The 21,034-nt window shown below is 36.5% G+C and overlaps 1 protein-coding gene across 2 annotated transcripts in view; it reads left to right on the forward strand.

Annotated features, from left to right (window-relative positions):
• SLC30A9 (solute carrier family 30 member 9) overlaps positions 1 to 21,034 on the forward strand; it is a 49,853-nt gene that overhangs the window by 9,560 nt on the left and 19,259 nt on the right. For both annotated transcript variants that reach the window (XR_012623062.1, XM_074822423.1), the window contains exons 5-15: positions 1,223 to 1,315; positions 1,697 to 1,779; positions 3,178 to 3,236; positions 4,003 to 4,070; positions 9,051 to 9,153; positions 14,675 to 14,730; positions 16,623 to 16,758; positions 17,174 to 17,213; positions 17,634 to 17,705; positions 18,173 to 18,280; positions 19,544 to 19,709. Coding sequence is in view for 1 of the 2 variants with exons in the window: in XM_074822423.1 (XP_074678524.1) it covers positions 1,223 to 1,315; positions 1,697 to 1,779; positions 3,178 to 3,236; positions 4,003 to 4,070; positions 9,051 to 9,153; positions 14,675 to 14,730; positions 16,623 to 16,758; positions 17,174 to 17,213; positions 17,634 to 17,705; positions 18,173 to 18,280; positions 19,544 to 19,709 (984 nt within the window). In the remaining variant the exon portion in view is untranslated. The remainder of the gene's footprint in view (positions 1 to 1,222; positions 1,316 to 1,696; positions 1,780 to 3,177; positions 3,237 to 4,002; positions 4,071 to 9,050; positions 9,154 to 14,674; positions 14,731 to 16,622; positions 16,759 to 17,173; positions 17,214 to 17,633; positions 17,706 to 18,172; positions 18,281 to 19,543; positions 19,710 to 21,034) is intronic.

Consider the following 21,034-nt stretch of genomic DNA (forward strand, 5'->3'; position numbering starts at 1 on the left):
GTGGATTAGGGACTTGCACTTAGTTTGCATGTTTCCATAGTTGCTTCTTAAAGTAATTTATTTGTACTTACATGGCCATAAATCTAGTTGGGGGGAGTCCACCTCTAGAGCAGCTAGTTATGGGGGGGAATGACAAATAACTCTTGTTTCAGCATTTTGGGGTCATGATGGTTTGATGTGAACATCTCTAAAAGATCGGTGGAAACTTCATGTTACATGAGGTCTGTAATTTGGAATAAAATGTAATCTGGTTCCTTGTAACCTAACTGTTGTTACTTGATACGTATTAACTGCCTTTTACTATATGCCATGCCTGCAGCAGGTCTTGCTGAGTATCACTGTAGTTGAAGTGTCTTGTCAGATTTCATACATGTTATGTGTGTGACCCGTATTAAATCTAAAGGCACAGCAGCTTTGTTTATAACTTTTTATGCTGTTACAGTTCCTCCCCAGTTTTCACATATAGTGTATGTCATCGAACTTGGTCTTTGCTGAAAATTCAGTGACAAATTATGCTTAGTCCTTTGTCATATTTTTACTGTAACTGACTTGTTGTGCAGAGAAATACTTGATACAGCTTTGCTGGATTGACCAAAAGGGGAAAAAAAAAAACAACAAAAAACCAGAAGAAAAAAAGCAAAAAGGACTAGATAATTGGTTGAGCTAAAAATGAAATAAAAAAAAAAATCTCTGATGTTTCTCAGTATAGATGCCCTAATGTGTAGCTCAGCACAGAAAATCTGTTCCCCTAAGTAGTTTTACTGTCTCCAGCCTTTTGCAGCTTGTGCTGGGTGTGTACATTTTGAGGTTAAATTTCTTAACTTTTCATGTCATGTGACTTCTGATTTCCATTTAGAGATGTTAAGCCATGAACCTTCTTGTTTAGCACTTGTGCACATTATCCATTACATGCAGATCATTGGGAGTTTTATTATTTGATGTTTTATTACTTTGTCTTCCATGTATAGTATTTCATAGTGTGAGGACATGATTTGGACTTCCGAGTGTGGAAAACACAGTGGTTTTCAATAGCATCCTAGAGATTGCTTGCTTCATGTTTGCATATCTGTTCTGTTTGGCTCAAGTAAACAACTTAAGTTTTTTTGTACTGCAAATTAATAATATCAAAATTGTGGAAGATCACTCAGACATAAAAGTAAAATGATGAAAAAAAGTAAAAATATGAACTACTTGCACTAAACCGTTTGTCTGTTTTCCTTAGTGATTTAGACCAGCTGAGGAAAATTAAACGACGAAGCCCCCATGATGACACTGAGACTTTCACTGTGTACCTGAGATCAGATGTAGAGGCAAAGTAAGAACATTTTTATGAAGGAAAATGTTTGGATCATTTAAAATGGATTATATGAGGGAGAGAAAAAAACCTTTAAAAGTCAGGTTTACAATGTGAAAGGGCAATGATGTTTTCCATTTTCTATCCACATTTTATATCCTCATTATTGTAATAATTACATGGTGTATATAACATTGGAAGTTGTTTCATGTGTGCAGAGATTAAGTGTTTGTCCTCAGCCACCTTGTGCCCAGCTTTTTATTCTGTAAAGTAGTCTGCATAGCTTCTTATCAGAAAGAATGATGTGATGTCCTGCTTTTAGGAAAGGCATTTGTAATGTAGTCAAACTGAAAAGAAGTTGCATAAATGGAACCATTGTTAAATTACCTTTACTCTGTGCAGGTCTCTTGAAGTTTGGGGTAGTCCAGAGGCTCTTGCTAGAGAAAGAAAACGTCGTAAAGAGGCAGAGATCAGGTACAGAGAAAGTGAGTATAGAGTTTTCAAATAACTTCAAATGTAAACAAGAAAGTATGATTGTGAGAAATCTACTAGATGGTGTTTATTTCATTGAGAGCATAGAAATTTGGAGTTAGCAAGTGCTGATAAGGTTTTATAGTGTAGTGTTAGAGTAACACATTACTATCTATGCAGATATAGTCTGTTACTATCTTATAATTTATCATCTATGTGATATAGCAAGAATATACATTCAGTTGAGATCTGTAGTCATACTTACTTTTTGGGGGACTTTCAATTTTTAGTTTATAATTAATATCTTCAGTAGGTTTGGATTTTTTTTTATTGAGAATTTTGAAAAGATTTAGAACCAGTCCAGATCTTTATACCATACTGTTACTCATTTATTTTTCCTCTGAAATCAGTTCAGTTTACCTTTGTTCTTCAGAAGGGGGGGAAATACCCCCAAGTTACCTTTTTGCTTAAAATTATTGTTGTCATCCTTGCTGGTATTATCAATAACAGGTATAGTCAATTCGGTACTTTATAATGGATTTTGATCTGTCTAGTCAGTTAAAATCACAGGAGAGGCAGTATTGCTTCAACATACTTATTCCAATTATGCACCTTAAAATTAGAGGTCTTTTCATTTTTTTTTTTTTTTAAACAGTTGTGCCACTGGAACACCCTCCTAGTAAAAAGGCTAGAGCTGCAGGCACTTGTTAAGGTACCTGTAAGTGTTTGTACTGAGAGTGTAGTCAGTAGCTTCAAAATTTTTAGTGACCAGCAGAGTAATTCTTGGACATAATCCAAAAAATGAGATTAAAAAAATACTACTCAGTCATAATAGCGTACTGAAACGTCGTATACTTGAACTGGTAACTCCCTTTTTTTACAGGCTATCCTTGTACTCTACTGTCTGTTTTAATCTATTTAAATTACTGTGTACAATGTATTTTGTATAACTTTGTAGGGGAGAATCTAGCACTACAGCTTCTAGATACTGTAGTGTACCGATGTTTATTTTGAAGTTACTGATCATCATTAGTGGATGGAAAAATACTGATGTTAAGAGACTTGCTTTGAAACGTCCTTCGCCCTCTCCTTTGTGGTTAAGGGGTGGGAGTGGGGCAGTAGAATGCCTGGATTTGGTGCAATGTATTTTGAGTTTTTCCCTCTGTGTATCATCCTTTGTTGGTAGAAATGGAAATGATGTATAGGATCATAACATATTTTATTTAGCATTTTGCATGAGTATGTAACAATATGTGTTTTCTGTTTAGCAATACCAGGAGTGGAGTTTTTCCACAAAAAAAGATAGACCATGTAGCTCTTACTAGAAGTGGGCTGCTACATAAAAAAAAGACATCAGTTCCTGAAACTACTGGTTACTAGTATGTATTCATGATAACAATTTTGTATTGCAGATCTATTTAGAAACCAAAGGCTGTTGAGGGAATACAAGGAGTTCTTTGGAAATACTAAGGTAAGAGGTGTTTTAAGAGTTTTGTCTAGAAAAATACCACAAGATGTACTATGACACCTTTTGAAGGAAAAAGTTGTGAAACGGTTGCATAAGCTTAACTAACTGAATATTATTGGAAGATTTATTTGCACTGTAATATACCAGATCTATTTCTGGTTGTAATGCAGTGTCAGATGTTATGATGCCAGTTTAAATGGGTTCCCACTGTGGAAATGTAATCCACCAGTAAGTTTTTTGGTGTTTTTTTTTTTTTTTTCAGTTAGTTGCCTTCTTATTAACAAAATTGCAGCTGTGTTTGTGATTTTACCTATGGCCTATAAACATGTAGAGTAAATATATTGTTAATTTAAAGAAATGAAATAGGTTTCTTAAGGGAAAAAACCCCAAAACATTAACACTTTGCTCTATGCCCTACTGGCTCTTCCTCTTTGCTTAAGCAAACCCATTCCAGGTGCTCAGCTATGCTATAATGATTTTTTAATCTTTCTACTGCACAGCTGGCTCCTGTCATTATGGTTGCAGTGGCCCCTGCTGGAGGCTTTGTTGGTTGTTTATCCTTTTTATAGCCATCCGTTTGTAGAAATGTGTAAGACCCAACTGCAGTTTGGATGAGCATTCAGTAGTAAATTAGAAGGCTTCAAACTGTAGCTTCACTTTTGCAATACAGGGCAATGCAAAGTTTTTATTTAATAATTTCTATGGTAGGTCCTTCATGAGATCAATATCTGGTTATTTTGTTTTAATAATCTCTTATTTCTTTATGTAGCCACGCTCCAGTGCAGCAGCTATGTTTTTCAAGGGACCAGGGAAGGTCGTAATGGTAGCTATTTGCATGTAAGTTTGAAAAAATAAATGTTTTGTTTATGCAAGTAGAAAACAATTTATTTTTATTATCCTGGATTTGAAAACAGTCTGTGTATTCAAGCTAAAGATACCAGTGTCTCTGTAACTAAAGATAATAGATTTGTTTATTCATTGATGATGGGGAGAGAGTTTGGCTAAATACATTCATCAATATAGAGAGGTCAGGGTTAGAATATACGTCTGATCAGAGAAGAGCAAATTTTTTGAAGTTGATCAGACTAAACAGTTCATTAAAGGAAAAAGTAAACTTTTGAAGGACGTGGAGAGGTAGGCATTTAAAGTTATCCTTTTTTCTTGCTCTTTCTTGAGAGGAAGCTTTTCATATGTTTTAAACAGTTGTGGTTTAGCCCCTGCCGGGGTCTGAGACCACGCGGCCGCTGCCCCTCCCCCACAAAGTGAGTGAAATACAAAGCCCCAAGACTGAAATAAGGAAAGGTTTAATACAACAGTGCAATAGCAACACAACAAGCAACAGCAATAACAATAACAGTAATAGTGATAGCAATTAACAGAGCAAAATAGCTACCAAATACAGCAGTTTGAAGCACGATGTACAAAACCACGAGTGCACCAAGCGCCAGGATGTGACATCCCATGGTATCTGAATAACCCGGCTAGAGCTCCCCCCCACTGCTGGGGAAACTTAACCCTATCCTGGTTAAACCAGGACAACAGTCTTCCATATAACCAGCAGAAAATAACTCACTTCTCTCTTTGCTGTTACTCAGTTCTTTTCCTCTCCAACTGAAAAGGGGATATTTTGGGAGGTTTTTGCCTTTCACATGCTTTATGAGTTTGAATGAAACAAAACTAAACTCATGATCCTGATTTAAAGCAAATGAACACTGAGACTCTCTGGCATGAAATACACAGAAGTGTGTTAAGTTTCTCTCAGGAAATGGTGGCTAAAATTTACTTGCCATAAAATCTATGAATTTTTAAAATAAATTTGATTTTATAAAAGGTATTTATTTGCTAAGATACTATCGATAATAAGGGAGCAGAATAGAAACATGAGGAAATGCTTTTTTGGCACAGGAAACAACATATTGAGCAGGACATAACTCTGAGTTTTCCTACAAAACTATATTCTTTTTGCTTGGGGGGAAAAAACTACAAAGCTCCTTTGACTGAAAACTTCCCTCTTTCTTTATTGAGTAATCTACTAGTAAATATTCAGAGCTTTCTAAGTTAAAAACATATAAGAACTGCTAGTATGGATGTTTCTAATGGAAAAAAAAAAAAAAGGGGAGGGGATGGTCTATGGTCATTTCCACCTCCTACACTTTCTTACAATGATATAGAGAAAACAGAGCTTTCCTCCTGCTTTGTATATAGGGCATTACTATAAAATCACACTCTCTTTACTTCATAAATACCTTTTGGATGATTAGGTACTTTTATAGATGAATGCCAGTCAGCCAGTCCAGCAGAAGTTTTAGAGCCTGTTATATTCCTCAGTCATCTTTTTGTGGAGCTTTTTTAGAAGTTAAAGGATCTTGTGCCCATGAAATACCTGACGACTTTTTAGAGATTTAAGTCAAGGCCACCATCAGTGCTCCTTTCTTCATGGCCCTAATCTTGACACCAGCATGATTTTTAATGGCTTCTGGTTTTGAGTCAAGAAAGGCCAATCTGTCTTAACTTCTCCAGTTGGAATGATTTGGTAGGCTTTTCACAAACTTCAGGCTTCTTCAGTGAGGATGAAATGTAGTTCAGTCAAAAGCAGAGTCCTCTACAGATTCACATGTGAGGGTATAGACCAGCTGCACTGGCACACTGTTATGTTGTTAATAGAATTCTGTGAGCAAGGAAAAGCTTTGAAGCTGTTAGAGAAAGACAGGAAGGTAATGTTTTTTTTATCAAAAAGGGAATGATATATTATTAGCAAAACATTCTTCAGAGTCCAGCATTGTTGAAGTGATTTCATTGACATGCTAATGCTTTACCTTTTAAACAATACAAAGTTTGCATGGTATATAATACTTTTTAAAAAATACTAGTGGTCAGGTATGTTTAGTAATGTCACTGCTTCTTTAGAAATAGATGTGATGAAATGTATTGAGTTCTTAAATCTAGAGCCCAAATAGAAGATTTTTTCCATAGATTCATAATGGATTTTCAGTTTCGTTTTTTAATGTTGACATTTATTTTTCTACTGTTCTTTCTTCAAAAGCCTAAATATTTTATGTAGGTAGGCAGGGATGGTTTTGTAAATCAGACCAGTTCCTTCTAGACCATTATCTTATGCTGCAAGGTAGAGTATAAAAAGTGGTAAATCACATGATGGTGCAATTCCCTATATATAGATTTCTCATTTCTCCATATTTCCTGTTCCCCATATACATCTTGAGATTTTGAGTTAATTATCTTTGAAATAATTTGGAATGATAAATATTTAAAAGCAAATATTAATGCCTTTTCATTTTTTCAAGTTTACATTTCAGTCAGGATAGATTTATTTGGATATGTTTTAAATGTAGTTTAAATTGTTGTTAGGAACCTTGATTTGAATCATTGATTCTGATCTACTTTTTGGCATTTGTGTATTTTTGATTTTATGTTTCGTTTTTGTTTTTTCCCCAAAGAAAGGCTGATTCTGTTCATGTATCAGTACATTGTAAAGGTACCAATTAAATTTAGACTCTACACTAAAATTGACAAAACTTTTGACATCAAGGAAGATTATCTTTTTCAACACCTTTTGGGTTTTTTTCCCATTTTGTTGGTGAATGCCTTCTATCTGGACTTTGGAGTACAGTAATAAACAGTCATGTTGAATGAAACTGCTTATTTTCTAGGTGCAGAAGAGAGGCTTCTTAGAAAATGCTGTAAAGTACTAGTTTTTATAAGCAAGAGAATTGTACCTAATAAATCATGCGTGGTTTTTTCTTTTGTTATTTCTTGACATGATGTCCAAAACATTACAGTAAATGTTTTTCAGGCTTTACCTAGCTTTGGTTTAAATTCTGTTAAAATTTCCTACTGTTTCAGGTCCATACAGGTAGAAATGAGGTAACCAAATCAGTCAGTTCATTCAGTTCATTTTAGTACAATAGAGAAAGTACTTTATCGATTGGTCGTCTCTAACGTAAAACATAACTTTGTTTCAAGCTAATTCAGAGTATTTTAGCTGCCTTCTCAGAATCTGCTGGTTTTGGATTATTTTTCCTCTGCTGTTTAAAATATTTGTAGTATTTTTTCAACAGAATTTAGTCTTTCATAGGGCTTATTATTTTCAAATGCAGTGGTGAATTTGTTTTTTAAAGCAACACATATTTTACTTGCAGTAAAAACCTGACTTTACCCTTCCCCAAACTAACTTTCATCTATTGTCTTATATCAATGTGAACATCTAGTCAGACAGGAAACACCAAATAGCCTTGATGGCTCTGTAGACTCACTAGGTTTTTTGTAATTATTTCCCATGTAGCACTCTTCATCTTCCTATCCTGTGTCTCCAACTTACTGAACATCATTAACAGATTGATTTTGCTGGGCCTGACATTTGAAAATCTTAGTGTGGTTTCTTTTTAGATTTCTAGGATGTCAAATCCCCCCATGAATTCGGAATTAATAGGGGTGAAATAAAATACCAGCTGAGTGCCTATTGTGTCATCTGAACAGGTGGGGGCCCCACAACTGAATTGTACCTTCAGATAAACTGTCACCTCCATTAATACAACATTGAGAAGAACAATACAAAAGTCAAGAGACTATGCTCATGAATCCCACTGTAATTTATTTCATTTTCTTTCTATGCTAGAGATGCACTATGCTGTGAGTTGGAAGAACTTGTAATTAACACAGGGAGTTTAAACTATGGTTTAGTCTTACAAAGCCTTCCTTTCTTCTTGAGTTATCCACTAACTTATGCTTTTTTTTTTTTACTTCCCACCTATAAATTATGGTGATGCTTCACCTTCTCATGAGGTAATGAGACTAAATTAAAAATTGTAGAGAATCACAGAAATTCTTTAAGGATTACCTTGGAAATGAATGTTATTTATTCAACTATAAAATTTGGTGTATGGCAAGGGGCTGGACTTGTGCTTTCTCTAACTTAAACATAATTTCTTGGCATGTGGTTGTTCAAAAATGGAACTACAAGGTGTTGTTAATACTTATTTATAACAATTTCATTTGAATAATTTAAAAAATTGCCAATAAGATAAACTCCAATATATTAAAAAAAGATAGAGAAGAATGTTAGAATTCTCTAGTCTGATTTTCTTTTCAATAGAATCGTAGTAGTTAACCTACTGATTCTGATAATGAATGTTTGAAGTGAGAACGTAGACTTGTATCTCAGTGCTGATAGTTACTTTTCTCCGTACAGCATAACACAGTGCTTACCCCAGTGAGCTCATAACCTAAAAAAGACTTCACAAGTAACGCTGGACATCTTAATGGAAAAGTTTAATACATAATTTTTACAGTGTAACCTAATGATAGCCTTGTCTTCCTGTCTGTTGTCTTACGTTTGTATCCTACTGGGAATTGCCCAAGCTGAGATTGAAGTGGGGAACCCTGCACTCCAGTATTAGGAGGGGATGTATAGGAGGCAAACGATTGAAGAAAGAAAAGGAAACTGTTAAGGCTTGTATTCTCCCACTGGTAGGCATTAGTTGTTCTGAGTAGTGAATGTGATGGTAGTTTTCAGGAAGCGTAACTTATTCAGGACTGCTTAGAAGTTAACAATTTTGGAAACAACTTTGCATTGTACATCTTTACGTATCAAGTGTAGCTGAAAGGGCTTTTTAACAGTAACCATGCAGAAAATATGTATGCCTTATCTCCCTGTACAAGTCTTTAATGATTAAACTGATAATTGGTTTCACCACTTGCTGGCAGGTAATGCATGATTATACAGCATTTGTAGTTTTGCTGAAAATGTTGCAGACCAAATATTCTGATTTTCTTTAGCTTATTTCTTCTCTTTGTTTTCAGAAATGGGTTGAATTTTTTCTTTAAGCTACTTGCTTGGGTTTACACGGGTTCTGCAAGTATGTTTTCAGAAGCCATACATTCTTTAGCAGACACATGTAACCAGGTGAGTATTTTTTTCCATTCTGCTGAAGTTAGTACGTGTCATAATTTTTCAGGAATAAAGACAGATACTTACAGTAGTTGTATTACACTTGAAAGCAATAATTCAGTCTACTAGTGTTCCTTAGGATTTAAATAGTAAACACCAGAGAAGTGAAACCAGTATTTTATTTAGGACGACTCAGCGCATGGCAAAATACTTTGTTTTTCTTTACAAAGTTTGCTCACAGATAATGTTGGCATTGTAGAGAAGCCTAGAAATTCCAAGTTTATTAGCCACAACTCTTACTAAAAATAACTCTCTGTGAGAGTCTGTGACTGCTGCGGTGTGTATTTACAGTGCTCTTCCTGTGCATTATCTGTGATCATTTGTACTGTTCTGTATGGTTTACATGCTTCCTAGAATTAATAGTAATATATTCTAGGAGGACAAAGCTAGTATTTAATCTAGTAATAATTTAAATAATTTTGAGGCAAAGCAGTCTTTAAGGTGTTTTTTAAATAAACAATTTAATCTGGGAGAGGGTATTCCTGTATTTTACTTTATTATTAAATAATTTCTTGTTTCAGTCATTCAGATTAGAAAGCCTGCCCAGTGTGAGACAAGCTCTTTGTGCATGCAGTATGGGAAAGATGTACTCTTTTTCATGTGTGTGTAGTATAAATGTATACTTTTTAGCTTCCCAGAGAAAAAAACGAATCTCACTACAAAGTAATGTTATTGTTATATACAGTTTTTATCAAACTGTAGACAGTTGAAGGCATATTTTGTCAGAAATTCACATTACTGTAGAAATATTGCTTAAGCCCAGAGCTCTTCCTGTTGTTCCCCAATATGAGCGCAAAGATGCTGTTACTCTTGCAAATATACTCACCAGAACTAGTGGTTTCAACTAGTGGTTTCCACAGGTTTATTTAGCTGCTCTTTTTTTTTTTATATTGATGCCAGTAATTTGATGGAGGGTTTATAAACTAACAGTAGAAAAACTGACCCAGTCTAGAAGCTTTAAATGCAGAAGGAATCTAGAAAGTTACCTGTAATTATAAGTAAAATCTGTTTGAATGGAGTTTGGACTAGTATTTCTTCTAATATAATAGTATTTGTAGTGCATCTACATTATTTCAAACTGCCTGCCCCAATTACTTCTGTTCTTCTTCTCTAAACTATTGTTTTTTCATATAAGGGATTGTTCCGTTCTTCGGTTGCAATTTTTTTTCCCTATAACTATCAAGATGAAAATACACCAAAAGTGGTTGAAGAGGTTATAATATTAGTCATATATGCAAACATTAGGAAGTAAGTCCCAGGACAGGTTTAATTTTGTCACAATGTATATGCATAATGTAACCAGCCTTATCTTTAGGAAGTGGTGTCAGAACAAAATCTCAGTGATTTTAGTTACATGCTCATTCCTCTCTGCCTTGTTCCCTGACCTTTCTGGACAAGAATGATGTCTCAGTCATCTTAAAGTATTATTGAGTGCCTGTCCAGATAATAAAAAAAGTGAAAATTGGGTGCTTTTTAATTTGTATTAATGTAAGAATTAGACAAGTCAGAGTGTAGATTCTGAAGGTATTTTTTAGAAATGAGTTGAAAGGAGTTGTAGTAGGCAGAACTCAGCTACTTCATGGATCATAAGTAGGACTTGAAACTAAGACATCAATCTTATTTCAATCTCTGGGAAAGTTATGGAACAAATCCTCCTGGGGGCTATCACAAGTCAAATGAAGCATGTGATTGGGTAAAGGCAGCATGAATTCACCAAGGACAAACTGTGCTTGACAAACCTGATCGCCTTCTGTGACAGTAATCTGCTCAGTTGATGTGGGACGAGTGGTGGACATTGTCTACCTGAATTTCTCCAAGGCTTTCAATATGGTTCCCCACAGCCTCCTCCTGGAGAAACTGATGCATCTAGACAAATAGTCTGTGCAGTGAGTGGGGAACTGGCTGACAGGCCACACCCAGAGGGTGGTGGTACATAGCTCCTTTGCAAACCAGCAACCTGCCATAAGTGGGGTCCCCCAGGGATCGGTATTGGGCCCAATGCTGTTTAATATCTTCATAAGTGATCTGGATGATGGGATCACGTGTACCCTGATGAAGTTTGCTGTCGATACCAAAGCGAGTGGGGAAGTGGACACTTTGGAAGGCAGAGCCACTCTGCAGGAAGACCTGGATGTGCTGGAAGAGTGGGCTAACAAGGACCTTGCGGAATTCAACAGGACAAGTGTAAGGTCTTGCGCCTGGGAAATCCAGGAGTGCAGCACATCCTGGCATCTACCTGGCTGGGGAGCAGCTCTGTGGAAAGGGACCTGGGTGTCCTGGAGGACAAGCAGCTCAATATGAGTGAAGTGAGCAGTGTGCTGCAGTGGCACAGAAAGCCAACAGGATGCTGGGTTGTATCAACAAGGTGTTACGGAGGCTTCCAAATAAGCAACCCACCACCAATTTAAAAAAATAAATAGATTTATTTTTTCCATAAAACCACCAGTCAGCTCTCCGTAGATTACAGATCCGGATGTCCACAAGAGGAGAACAGAATAACTTTCTGGGGTTTGACAGTAACCCGAAATACTTTACAAAGCCCCACTCCCCGGGGGTTTAACGACAACCCCAAACGAAAACTTCACTTCCTAGGGTTTAACGGGAACCCGAAACGTAAAACAAAGCCTCACACCCCAGGGGTTTAACGACAACCCCAAACGAAAACTTCACTTCGTGGGTTTAACGAGAACCCAAAACGAAAAACAAAGCTTCACAGCCTAGGGGTTTAACGGGAACCCCAAACGTAAACTTCACTTCGTGGGTTTAACGAGAACCCAAAACGAAAAACAAAGCTTCACAGCCTAGGGGTTTAACGGGAACCCCAAACGTAAACTTCACTTCGTGGGTTTAACGAGAACCCAAAACGAAAAACAAAGCTTTACAGCCTAGGGTTTAACGACAACCCAAAACGCTCTATCACTCACCTAGAAAGTGAGGGCTCTCAACCTCGAGGACCTGCTCAGGGCAGCGTCCCAACCCAAAGTACCTCGAGGAGTTTCCTTGGGCAGCGTCCTGACCCAAGGGGAGAGTCCTCTGACCGCAGCGTGCAGCTCCAGGGGACGAGCTCAAAATGGCTCCCCCAGGGGACTCCATTTATACCCAGGCCGAATCTGACCTGTAGTCAATAGCGGCTCCCATTGGTCAAAGGTCTCAGCTACCGCGAGACCCTGAAAACAAAGACAGCCAAAAGCTGCCACGTTTCAACAGCCAGGAAGCTCTGTTTTCACTGGGCGGATGCACCTGCCACACAAGGGCATCACCAGCAGAGATCAAGAAGTCATTATCCCACTCTGCTCAGTGCTTGTCAGGCCACACCTGGAATACTGTGTTCAGTTTTGGTCCCTGCCATACAAAAAAGGTGTGGACAGGCTGGAGAGGGTCCAGAGGAGGGCCACAGAGATGATCAAAGGACTGTGAAGCCTGCCAGATGAGGAAAGACTGAGAGAATTGGGTTTGTTCAGCCTTGAGAAGAGAAGGCTTAGGGGTCACCTTATCACCGTGTTCCAGTGTTTAAAGTGCGGCTACAAAGAAGATGGAGACTCCCTTTTTACAAGGAATCATGTGGAAAAGATGAGGGATAATGGGTACAAGTTACTCCTGGGGAGATTCCGATTGGACACGAGAGGAAAACTTTTCACGATGAGAACAATCAGCCACTGGAATAATCTCCCCAGGGAAGTGGTGGATTCCCCAACATTGGACACTTTTAAAATCCAGCTGGACAGGGTGCTGGGCCATCTTGTCTGGACAGTGCTTTTGCCAAGAAAGGTTGGGCCAGATGATCCTTGAGGTCCCTTCCAACCTCGTATTCTAAGATTCTGTGATGTACAAAATATACCTCTTATTTTGGTTAAATGTTAACTTGAAATGCTGTTCCTGTCAGTTAGTAGAATGACAGACTTTGCTACTTAGTTATCTCTTGGTAGAATAATGAGAATTTGAGCATCTCATTTTCTTTTGATGTTCCTAGACTGCCTTAACAGCCTCACAGACAAGTAGCCACATACCTGCCACATTTACTTTGATAGGTGGTGTAATGGACTCAGAGCTGGGCAGATAATATTACTGTGCAGGGACAAAATTAATGTTGCTTTTTCCACTATTTTCTCCAGTGTGCTTGAGGCATGCATTACGATACCTTGAAATTTCCCCTTCTCCCAGTGTAGAAAGAATCTTTCTTGTTATAGTTGTTGATACAGCAAGGCTTTGGAAACAGAAAAAGTGCTTAAAGATGAGTGGCTGAAACTCTCCTGCAGCTCAAGGAGTCAAGAGGAGTCCTTGGATAGCTTGTGACTCATATAAAATGCAACAGTCTTGTGTGCCTCCAAATTTGAGAAATGTATGGAACCTTAGAGTAGACTTAATATCTTAAAAAGCATTTTAATGTAATTTTGGCTACCTTTTTGCTTCATTTGTACCTAGTATGCTTCTCTGTCCAGAAAGACTTGAGGGCTCACGTTTTCTTTCCTACTTTTCTGTAAATGGTTTTACACCACCTTTCAGCTGTTCCAGCTGAAGACAGGGGTGTTACTAACTCAACTGATCAAAGAAATTTATGGGGAGGCAGCCTTAAAGTGTGTGATTTTCATTTGGCCAAGTGTGTTAATTTATAGGTGAAACAAGTTTGATAGTGGTATTATCTACCACTTGTATGTGGAAGAGCTCTTTGGTTTTTGAAATGTGAAAGTTAAATGTTCCACTGGAAATGTGGTGGGGTTTTGCTCAAGTTTTGAGTATGTGGTTTTGGGAAAGACACAAGAGGAACCTTGCTGCCTCAAAGCAGCTTGCTGCTGTGAAGACTGAAGTGTCTAAATTTTAATACTTGTTATTATGTTTCAATAATTCATAGTCCTAAAACAATGCTTTGCAAAATTGAGGTCTAGATTTATAACTCACTGCATCAATAGTTTTAATACATGCCTAATTAAATATATCCCAAATAGGCGTTTAGATAGCAAGAGGTTTTTATTTCTTCCTTAAAAATAATTTTTTTCTTTAGTCTGGAGAATACGAAGTTCATTACTGAAACAACTTGCAGTGTAAAATTATTGGTTTAAATGTAGTATGCCATCACCATAGTCTCTATAATTTCTCTTCAAGAGGGATTCATTTAAATAGCTTTGTTCCCCTGAACTTCATTCCTTCACATTGAGCAACAACGCCTGTGATTGCATGTAATGTTCACTTTCAGTTGCAATTCTAAAATTATAATGAACAGTAATTATATATATATACACACACTATATAATTACCTATACATTATATATATAGGTATAATTAACAGTTTTTTTGGGAGTGTTAGATTCTGATGACAGATTTTGAAGATTATATTCCCGCTCTAATAAAATACCAGTAACAAAGCATATGTGCAGATCAGCAAATTGCATCTGCCTTTATCTTTCAAGTTCACTTGATATAGAATGTTTATAATTTTTTTTTAACAAAGGGTTTTTTTTTTTCCTTTTGTCATAAATAGGCATTGCTAGCTTTGGGCATCAGTCAGTCTGCGAGGACGCCTGACCCTAGTCATCCGTAAGCTTTTTGAGTAAATAATGATTTTGGTAATTATATATAGGCGTAAGATCAGTTCTTGTTTGTGCGTCACCTTGCTCTTTTTAATCTGCTGTTTTGTATAATTTCTGAAATGCATTGTTTCTGATTTTACAATAGATAAAATAAGAAAAGAGTTTTTTTCCAAACTGCAGGAGTTGTAGCTTCAGTGGCTTGATGCATGGTATATTTAATGATTTTTTTTTTTTTTGTGGTATGCTTTTTGATGTGTATTATGTTAATTGACATTATTTCTTTAAGTTATTCTGGGCTCTTCTACCTCTTCCAATGGATAGATTTACTTTGTTTTTAAACACCGTTCATGTGAATAACAAGATTTTTTTTTTTTAATAAAAAATGCTGTCCTGTTCCTATTTTCAACAAAGTGCTTTTGTGCAAGGCAGCTATTTGTATCATAAGGAGATGTGTTTGTTTTTATCTGAGTAACAGGGATATTATTGATAAATTCTTACAACTTCATGAAAAGTTAGAAGCTATGCTCTCTGTGATATTTTTTTGGTGTTGACCTGCTTTATGCTTCACATGTCTGGGCAAATCATTCATACTGTAAGCACTGGTTCAAAATACATCTAATTTACAGAATTAGTTAAGATTTTCTTTATTAAGAGCATGAGGTAATTTGAAAAATATTTTAATCTTAAATACAACGAATATTTAGATAAATTTCCTTCCCCTCTCTAACGTTTTTCCCTTCTTCCTTGATTTAGTCTCTTATACTATTGGTTTTTAAATGTTGCTAAAGAAATGTACTGTTTGTAATAGCAGTTAATACCAAAAAAAGGAATCAAGGTACACATTTAATACTGCTTTAGCTCTTCCCACTGCTCTTAAAAACTGCAAGTATTGAATGTCTGCAATTAGCTGAACTACTTAAAGATGTCACACATTTGTGATTCTCTCCCTGTACTCTGCTCTTGTGAGACCCCACTTGGAACACTGTATTCAGCTCTGGGGCCCCCAACATAACAACATGGACCCGCTCGAGTGGGTCCAGAGGAGGCCACAAAGATGATCAGGGGGCTGGAGCACCTCCCGTGTGAGGACAGGCTGAGAGAGTTGGGGTTGTTCAGCCTGGAGAAGAGAAGGCTCTGGGGAGACCTTATGGCAGCCTTCCAGTACTTAAAGGGGGCTACAGGAAAGATGGGGAGGGACTCTTTATCAGGGAGTGAAGTGATCGGATGAGGGGTAATGGTTTTAAAGGGAAAGAGGGTAGATTTAGATGAGATGTATGGAAGAAATTCTTTACAGCGGGCGTGGTGAGACACTGGAACAGGTTGCCCCGAGAAGTTGTGGCTGCCGCCTCCCTGGAAGTGTTCAAGGCCAGGTTGGACGGGACTTTGAGCAACCTGATCTAGTGGAAGGTGTCCCTGCCCATGGCAGGGGGGTTGGAACTAGAAGATCTTTAAAGTCCCTTCCAACCCAAACCATTCTGTGGTTCTGTGAAGTTTTATTCCCTTTAAATTAGCCTTATAGGCAGCCAGTCTACGTGTTTTATAAGGCTGGAGTTTTCATTTAGAAGTAGCTGACAGGAATGTTGTTGGCTTTTTTTTTTTACAGTAGTAAAATCCTCAGTCTCTGCTCAGAAGCTAATACAGCTGTGTAAATAGCTTGTTTAAAAACAAGTTAGAAAAATATCTATGCTTGATGTCCTTGCATGTAGTAGATAACCTTTTCCAGGTGTTTGTTTTTTCCCCTGTGGATTAGCTTGGATTTAGCAGCTTTGTCTTAAATAAATGCTCAGTCATATGATGATAATTTAAGACATGTAAAAATTAGTGGAAAAAACCTTGTAGATATCTTTGCAGATATATAGAATCTTATTTTCCTAAATCACTTTATTTGTTTTCATCTAGGTATGGTTTCACAAACATGCGCTATATTGCCTCCCTGATTAGTGGGGTGGGCATTTTCATGATGGGTGCAGGACTTTCTTGGTATCATGGGATCATAGGTTTACTCCACCCTCATCCTATAGAATCTCTTCTCTGGGTAAGTAATCTTGTTTGATATGGATCTAACACTGGTGACATCATAGAAACTAATGGCACAGTGTGAAATGCACTTTCTGAGTCAGTATGAATCCCAACACAATTAACTCTAACCATCCTTAATGAGAATGTGTATTAAGAAAAAAATGTTAAACTATAGCTGATCTTACAGCAAAATGAGCTGTTCTTTAAACCCTACATCTTCCCTTCACACCTCCCAAGAGGTCCTCCTTTCCTATTTTGAAATATATTTCATAATTCGAGTCTTGTTGGTTGCCTTCTTTTTAGGGACAGCTACAGAACCTCATTAGCACAGTGGCTAATGAGGTTCTGAAATGCTGTGCTTAGATAGTCTGTGGTGAAGAGATCTGTACAAATATACATATAATAATTGAGACTTTTTTTTTTTTATACAGGCATACTGCATTTTAGCAGGGTCATTGGTATCTGAAGGAGGTATGCAGTTTCCAGAAACATTTCTATTTTAAGTATTTGTAATCTTGAAGAGAACAGTGTAATTACTGTGTAAGCAAGGACCAATTATTACTGTAAAGTTTTGAGTTCTGTTGCAAATACTTGTGTTGTAAACAAAAAAGTAGGAAAAACTTTTATCTGTCTTTATAATAAGTTGAAGAACACATAATTTGAAAAGTATATGTAGAATGCCCTTTTGGTATTAAACTATCAGTGAATGTTCCAATTTGTATGGGAGACACATATAGAAAAGAAGGTAACTTTATGCTTTGTCATTATTCAAAGTATCAATCAGAGCTTTCTTGGTGATCTGTTGCTGTGATATAAAGTTCCCGCTTTTCAAAATGGAATGAGTCTCTTTGCCTCTAACCATTTTCAGCAACTACTTTGGTGTTGTTTCAGCTACCCTTCTTGTTGCTATAAATGAAATTCGCAGGAGCGCTCGAGCCAAGGGTCTCTCATTTTATCAATATGGTATGTGTCATTATAGCAATAAGGTATGTAGTTACTTAAAACAGAATCTATTTACCAGTATTTGCATAATGATAGCAACAATTTTGTCTGTTTTCCCTTTCCCCTTGCTTTAATGATCTGTTTTCCATTCTAGTAACAAATACATTTTACAGATTAGGTGAAAACCTGTTGATTTAAGTAACACTACTTAGATATTTTTGCTAAACTACCTGCATTTTTCAGAATGAATGCCACTTTACATTTTGGAAACATTTTGGAGAAGCTTCCATAATTGGCACAGGGCTTGTTCTGTGTATTTATGAATGCTTTCAGAGTGTGTGCATATGCAAAAATCCAGTTTACACCTATATATTTATGGAAATTTTTCTTTTAAATTAGTTGCTGGTGTTAGTGTGGTTTAAGTACTGTGCAGAATGTAGTAAAGCTAAGCTTTCCAAAGCAAAGTAATTTTTTTGTTGTATACGCAGTTGTGCAGAGTCGTGATCCTAGTACAAATGTGGTTTTACTGGAGGATGCTGCAGCAGTTCTGAGCGTGGCTGTAGCTGCTACCTGCATGGGTCTCACTTCCTTAACAGGTAAAATTCTGCCTCAGCCTGAGCCAAGCAGGATGTGAATTTCCTCCTGTGCATGATATGAACACAGAACATTTGGTTTATATTGGTTGACTTAAATACATCTCTACTGTTTTTCTGATACTTTTGTACTATATAAGCTTCTGGAGATTTATGCGGTTGTCTGATCTGATTTCTAGTAGTTTGAGTTGAAAGAACTCAAAATTAAAGAATAGTGGGTTTTTTATGTGTCTATTATTGGTGAGGTTAAGCTTGAAAGGGTACGTGCAGATGGGTCTAACTTCCTTTTGAGCTATTTTGTAATGCAAACTAAGGTATTTTTTACTAAAGGTATATTTATTGCACTCAGTTGTATGAATCACTTTCTGTCATGATGGGATTACATAATTTGAGTTTCCTTATTCAGTGGTCTGCAGCTCCATTGTATGTGGGGAAGATTTAAGGAAGCAGTTCTTTTCTTCCTTTTGATATGTAGTGGTATTAGTGTTACCTTCAGATTACAATAGCTGCTACTGAACAGTGTGGCAGGTAGGATGATCTATATGGCAACAGATTCAAAGTCTTTGCTGCACAGTTACGTTTTCTAAAGATGAAAGATTATTTATTTGTCCGTTTTTAAGTATTGGCTTTTGGCTTTTAAATTGTTAAAAAAAAAGACAAGTTTGTTTCTTTGTGGCTTCTAATGAGTTAATTGTAAGGTTCATTTTTTTTTTATATAGATGTCCATCTCTAGTTTCCTTCATAAACTTAAAAATACATCACTGTTTCTACAAATCTGAATATGAATGAGTATGTGTTTAAAACTTACATAAATACTGTATTCCAAAAATGGTTAATACTTGCAAGTTTTTGAGTTACTGATAAAAGAACACAGACTTTTGTGTTACTGCCTGTGTTTAGGCGTATATAATTTTATATTAATAAAGGTAAATTTATACACAGAAAACCAAATAGCTGATGAGTTTTACTCATTTATTAGTCTTGCAGGAGACATGAGTGGCTGAGGGACAGGAGGGTCTTGAGACTTTATCTTAACATAACTTGTTTTCTTCCAGCTTCATCTTGTTACTCAGTAGGAAAGAATTGCCAGTGCATTTAAAAAAAACCACAAACAAAAGCCAAAAGAAAGAAAAAATCCCACCAAAAAGCAAAACCCAAAAAACCCCAAAAAATCCCCCAAACTAAGTACTCTTTCAGTGTGAAATCTGAATTATCTGCTATGTTTTGGAAATGCTCTGTGAAACTAATTTGACATGTCTTCTTTAGGAAATCCGATTTATGACAGCGTGGGGTCTCTAGGTGTTGGAACTTTGTTAGGAACTGTGTCAGCATTTCTAATCTACACTAACACTGAAGCCCTGCTGGGACGATCCATTCAACCTGAACAACTGCAGCGGCTCACTGAGTTACTGGAAAGTGATCCTGTAGTAAGGTAAGAATCTTTACAGCTCAATCTTTACTAAGAAAAAGCAAGAAAATAACATTTGGAAAAAATAGTTCAAGCACATTAAATGAGAGAAATCTGGTGAGATAATTTTTAGGCTGGATTCTTCTGTATTGAGATTTTAGAATCTTAATTATTACTAACTTCTATTTCTGTCCTAAAAATTTCAGTAAGTGAATACTCATACCACTCAGGTGTTCCACAGCTGAAATAAAATTGCAGATGTGTTCTAACAGTTACATTAATTACTGGAGTTGACAATGACATAATGAGAAAGCCATCACAAACTTAAAACTATTTTCAAATGCATGAAATGCACGCACTTAAATGATACTGTAATGTTGCTTTTATAGTTTATTAGCACTTAATATTTAAATGCTGTTACTGTTAATATTCAGTGTCTGTAATTCTGTAGCAGTTGGCAGTGAAGTGCTGCAGTAGTATTTTGATGTAATAGATTCTGCATGTTAGACACTTACAGAATGAACTCAATGCTAATTTCTCTTTGGAAATCTGCAATTTGTAGTGAAATAAACTTAAAGCTTATTGTAGTTCTGAAATCTTGTTTAAATGCTTTTAAGGAGCTATTTTAGCTTTAACCCTATTAACCTTGATTTAGAAGCAAACCCCTTTTTGTTCTTAATCTTTATTCAGGAATATATTTCTGTGTAAATCGGCTGGAATATTTTGGTACTTTTTTTATTCGTAGTCATTACTCTGGAGGAAAAAAACCCAAGCCCATTAGTTAACACCCAGAATACTTGAAAGAAAGTAAGTGCTGAATCATCTCAGTTGCAAGCAACAGGTCTGAATGACATGCCCTTCATTCCAGAAGCTAAACAAGATTCCTATATTTTGGAATAGAATTGTGTTAGAATTTTCACGTCAGTAACTAAATGCTGCTAAAAGTATTTGTGGTGGCCCTGGATTAGTCTGAATGGTGGAGCATGTGTCAGCAGTGCTGTGTTAGAGTAGATGAGTTCACATGGTTATTTGTACATGACTTCTGTAGTTCTTTCTTCCAAAGTGTACATGTGGCTTTTGCTTGTCTCGGGCTGGAATCATAAAATTTCTCCTATCTCAAGCACCATTTTATGTTATATTCCATTTTGTAGATGGCTATAATTTTTCAACAGAGCAGACTTAGTTAATCTCCTCCTTGCTGTAGACGCTTCTTTAAAACAAGAAGTAACAATGTTAAAAAAGCACGAAGAGTAAAAAAAAGTGAAGCGTTGGTAAGAAACTGCATGTTTCTTTTAAGGTTAGAAGCTGAAATACATTTAGGTACTTCTCATAACAGCGTTTGCAGGATC

The sequence above is a fragment of the Strix aluco genome, chromosome 4, assembly GCF_031877795.1.
Source record: "Strix aluco isolate bStrAlu1 chromosome 4, bStrAlu1.hap1, whole genome shotgun sequence".
NCBI lineage: Eukaryota > Metazoa > Chordata > Aves > Strigiformes > Strigidae > Strix > Strix aluco.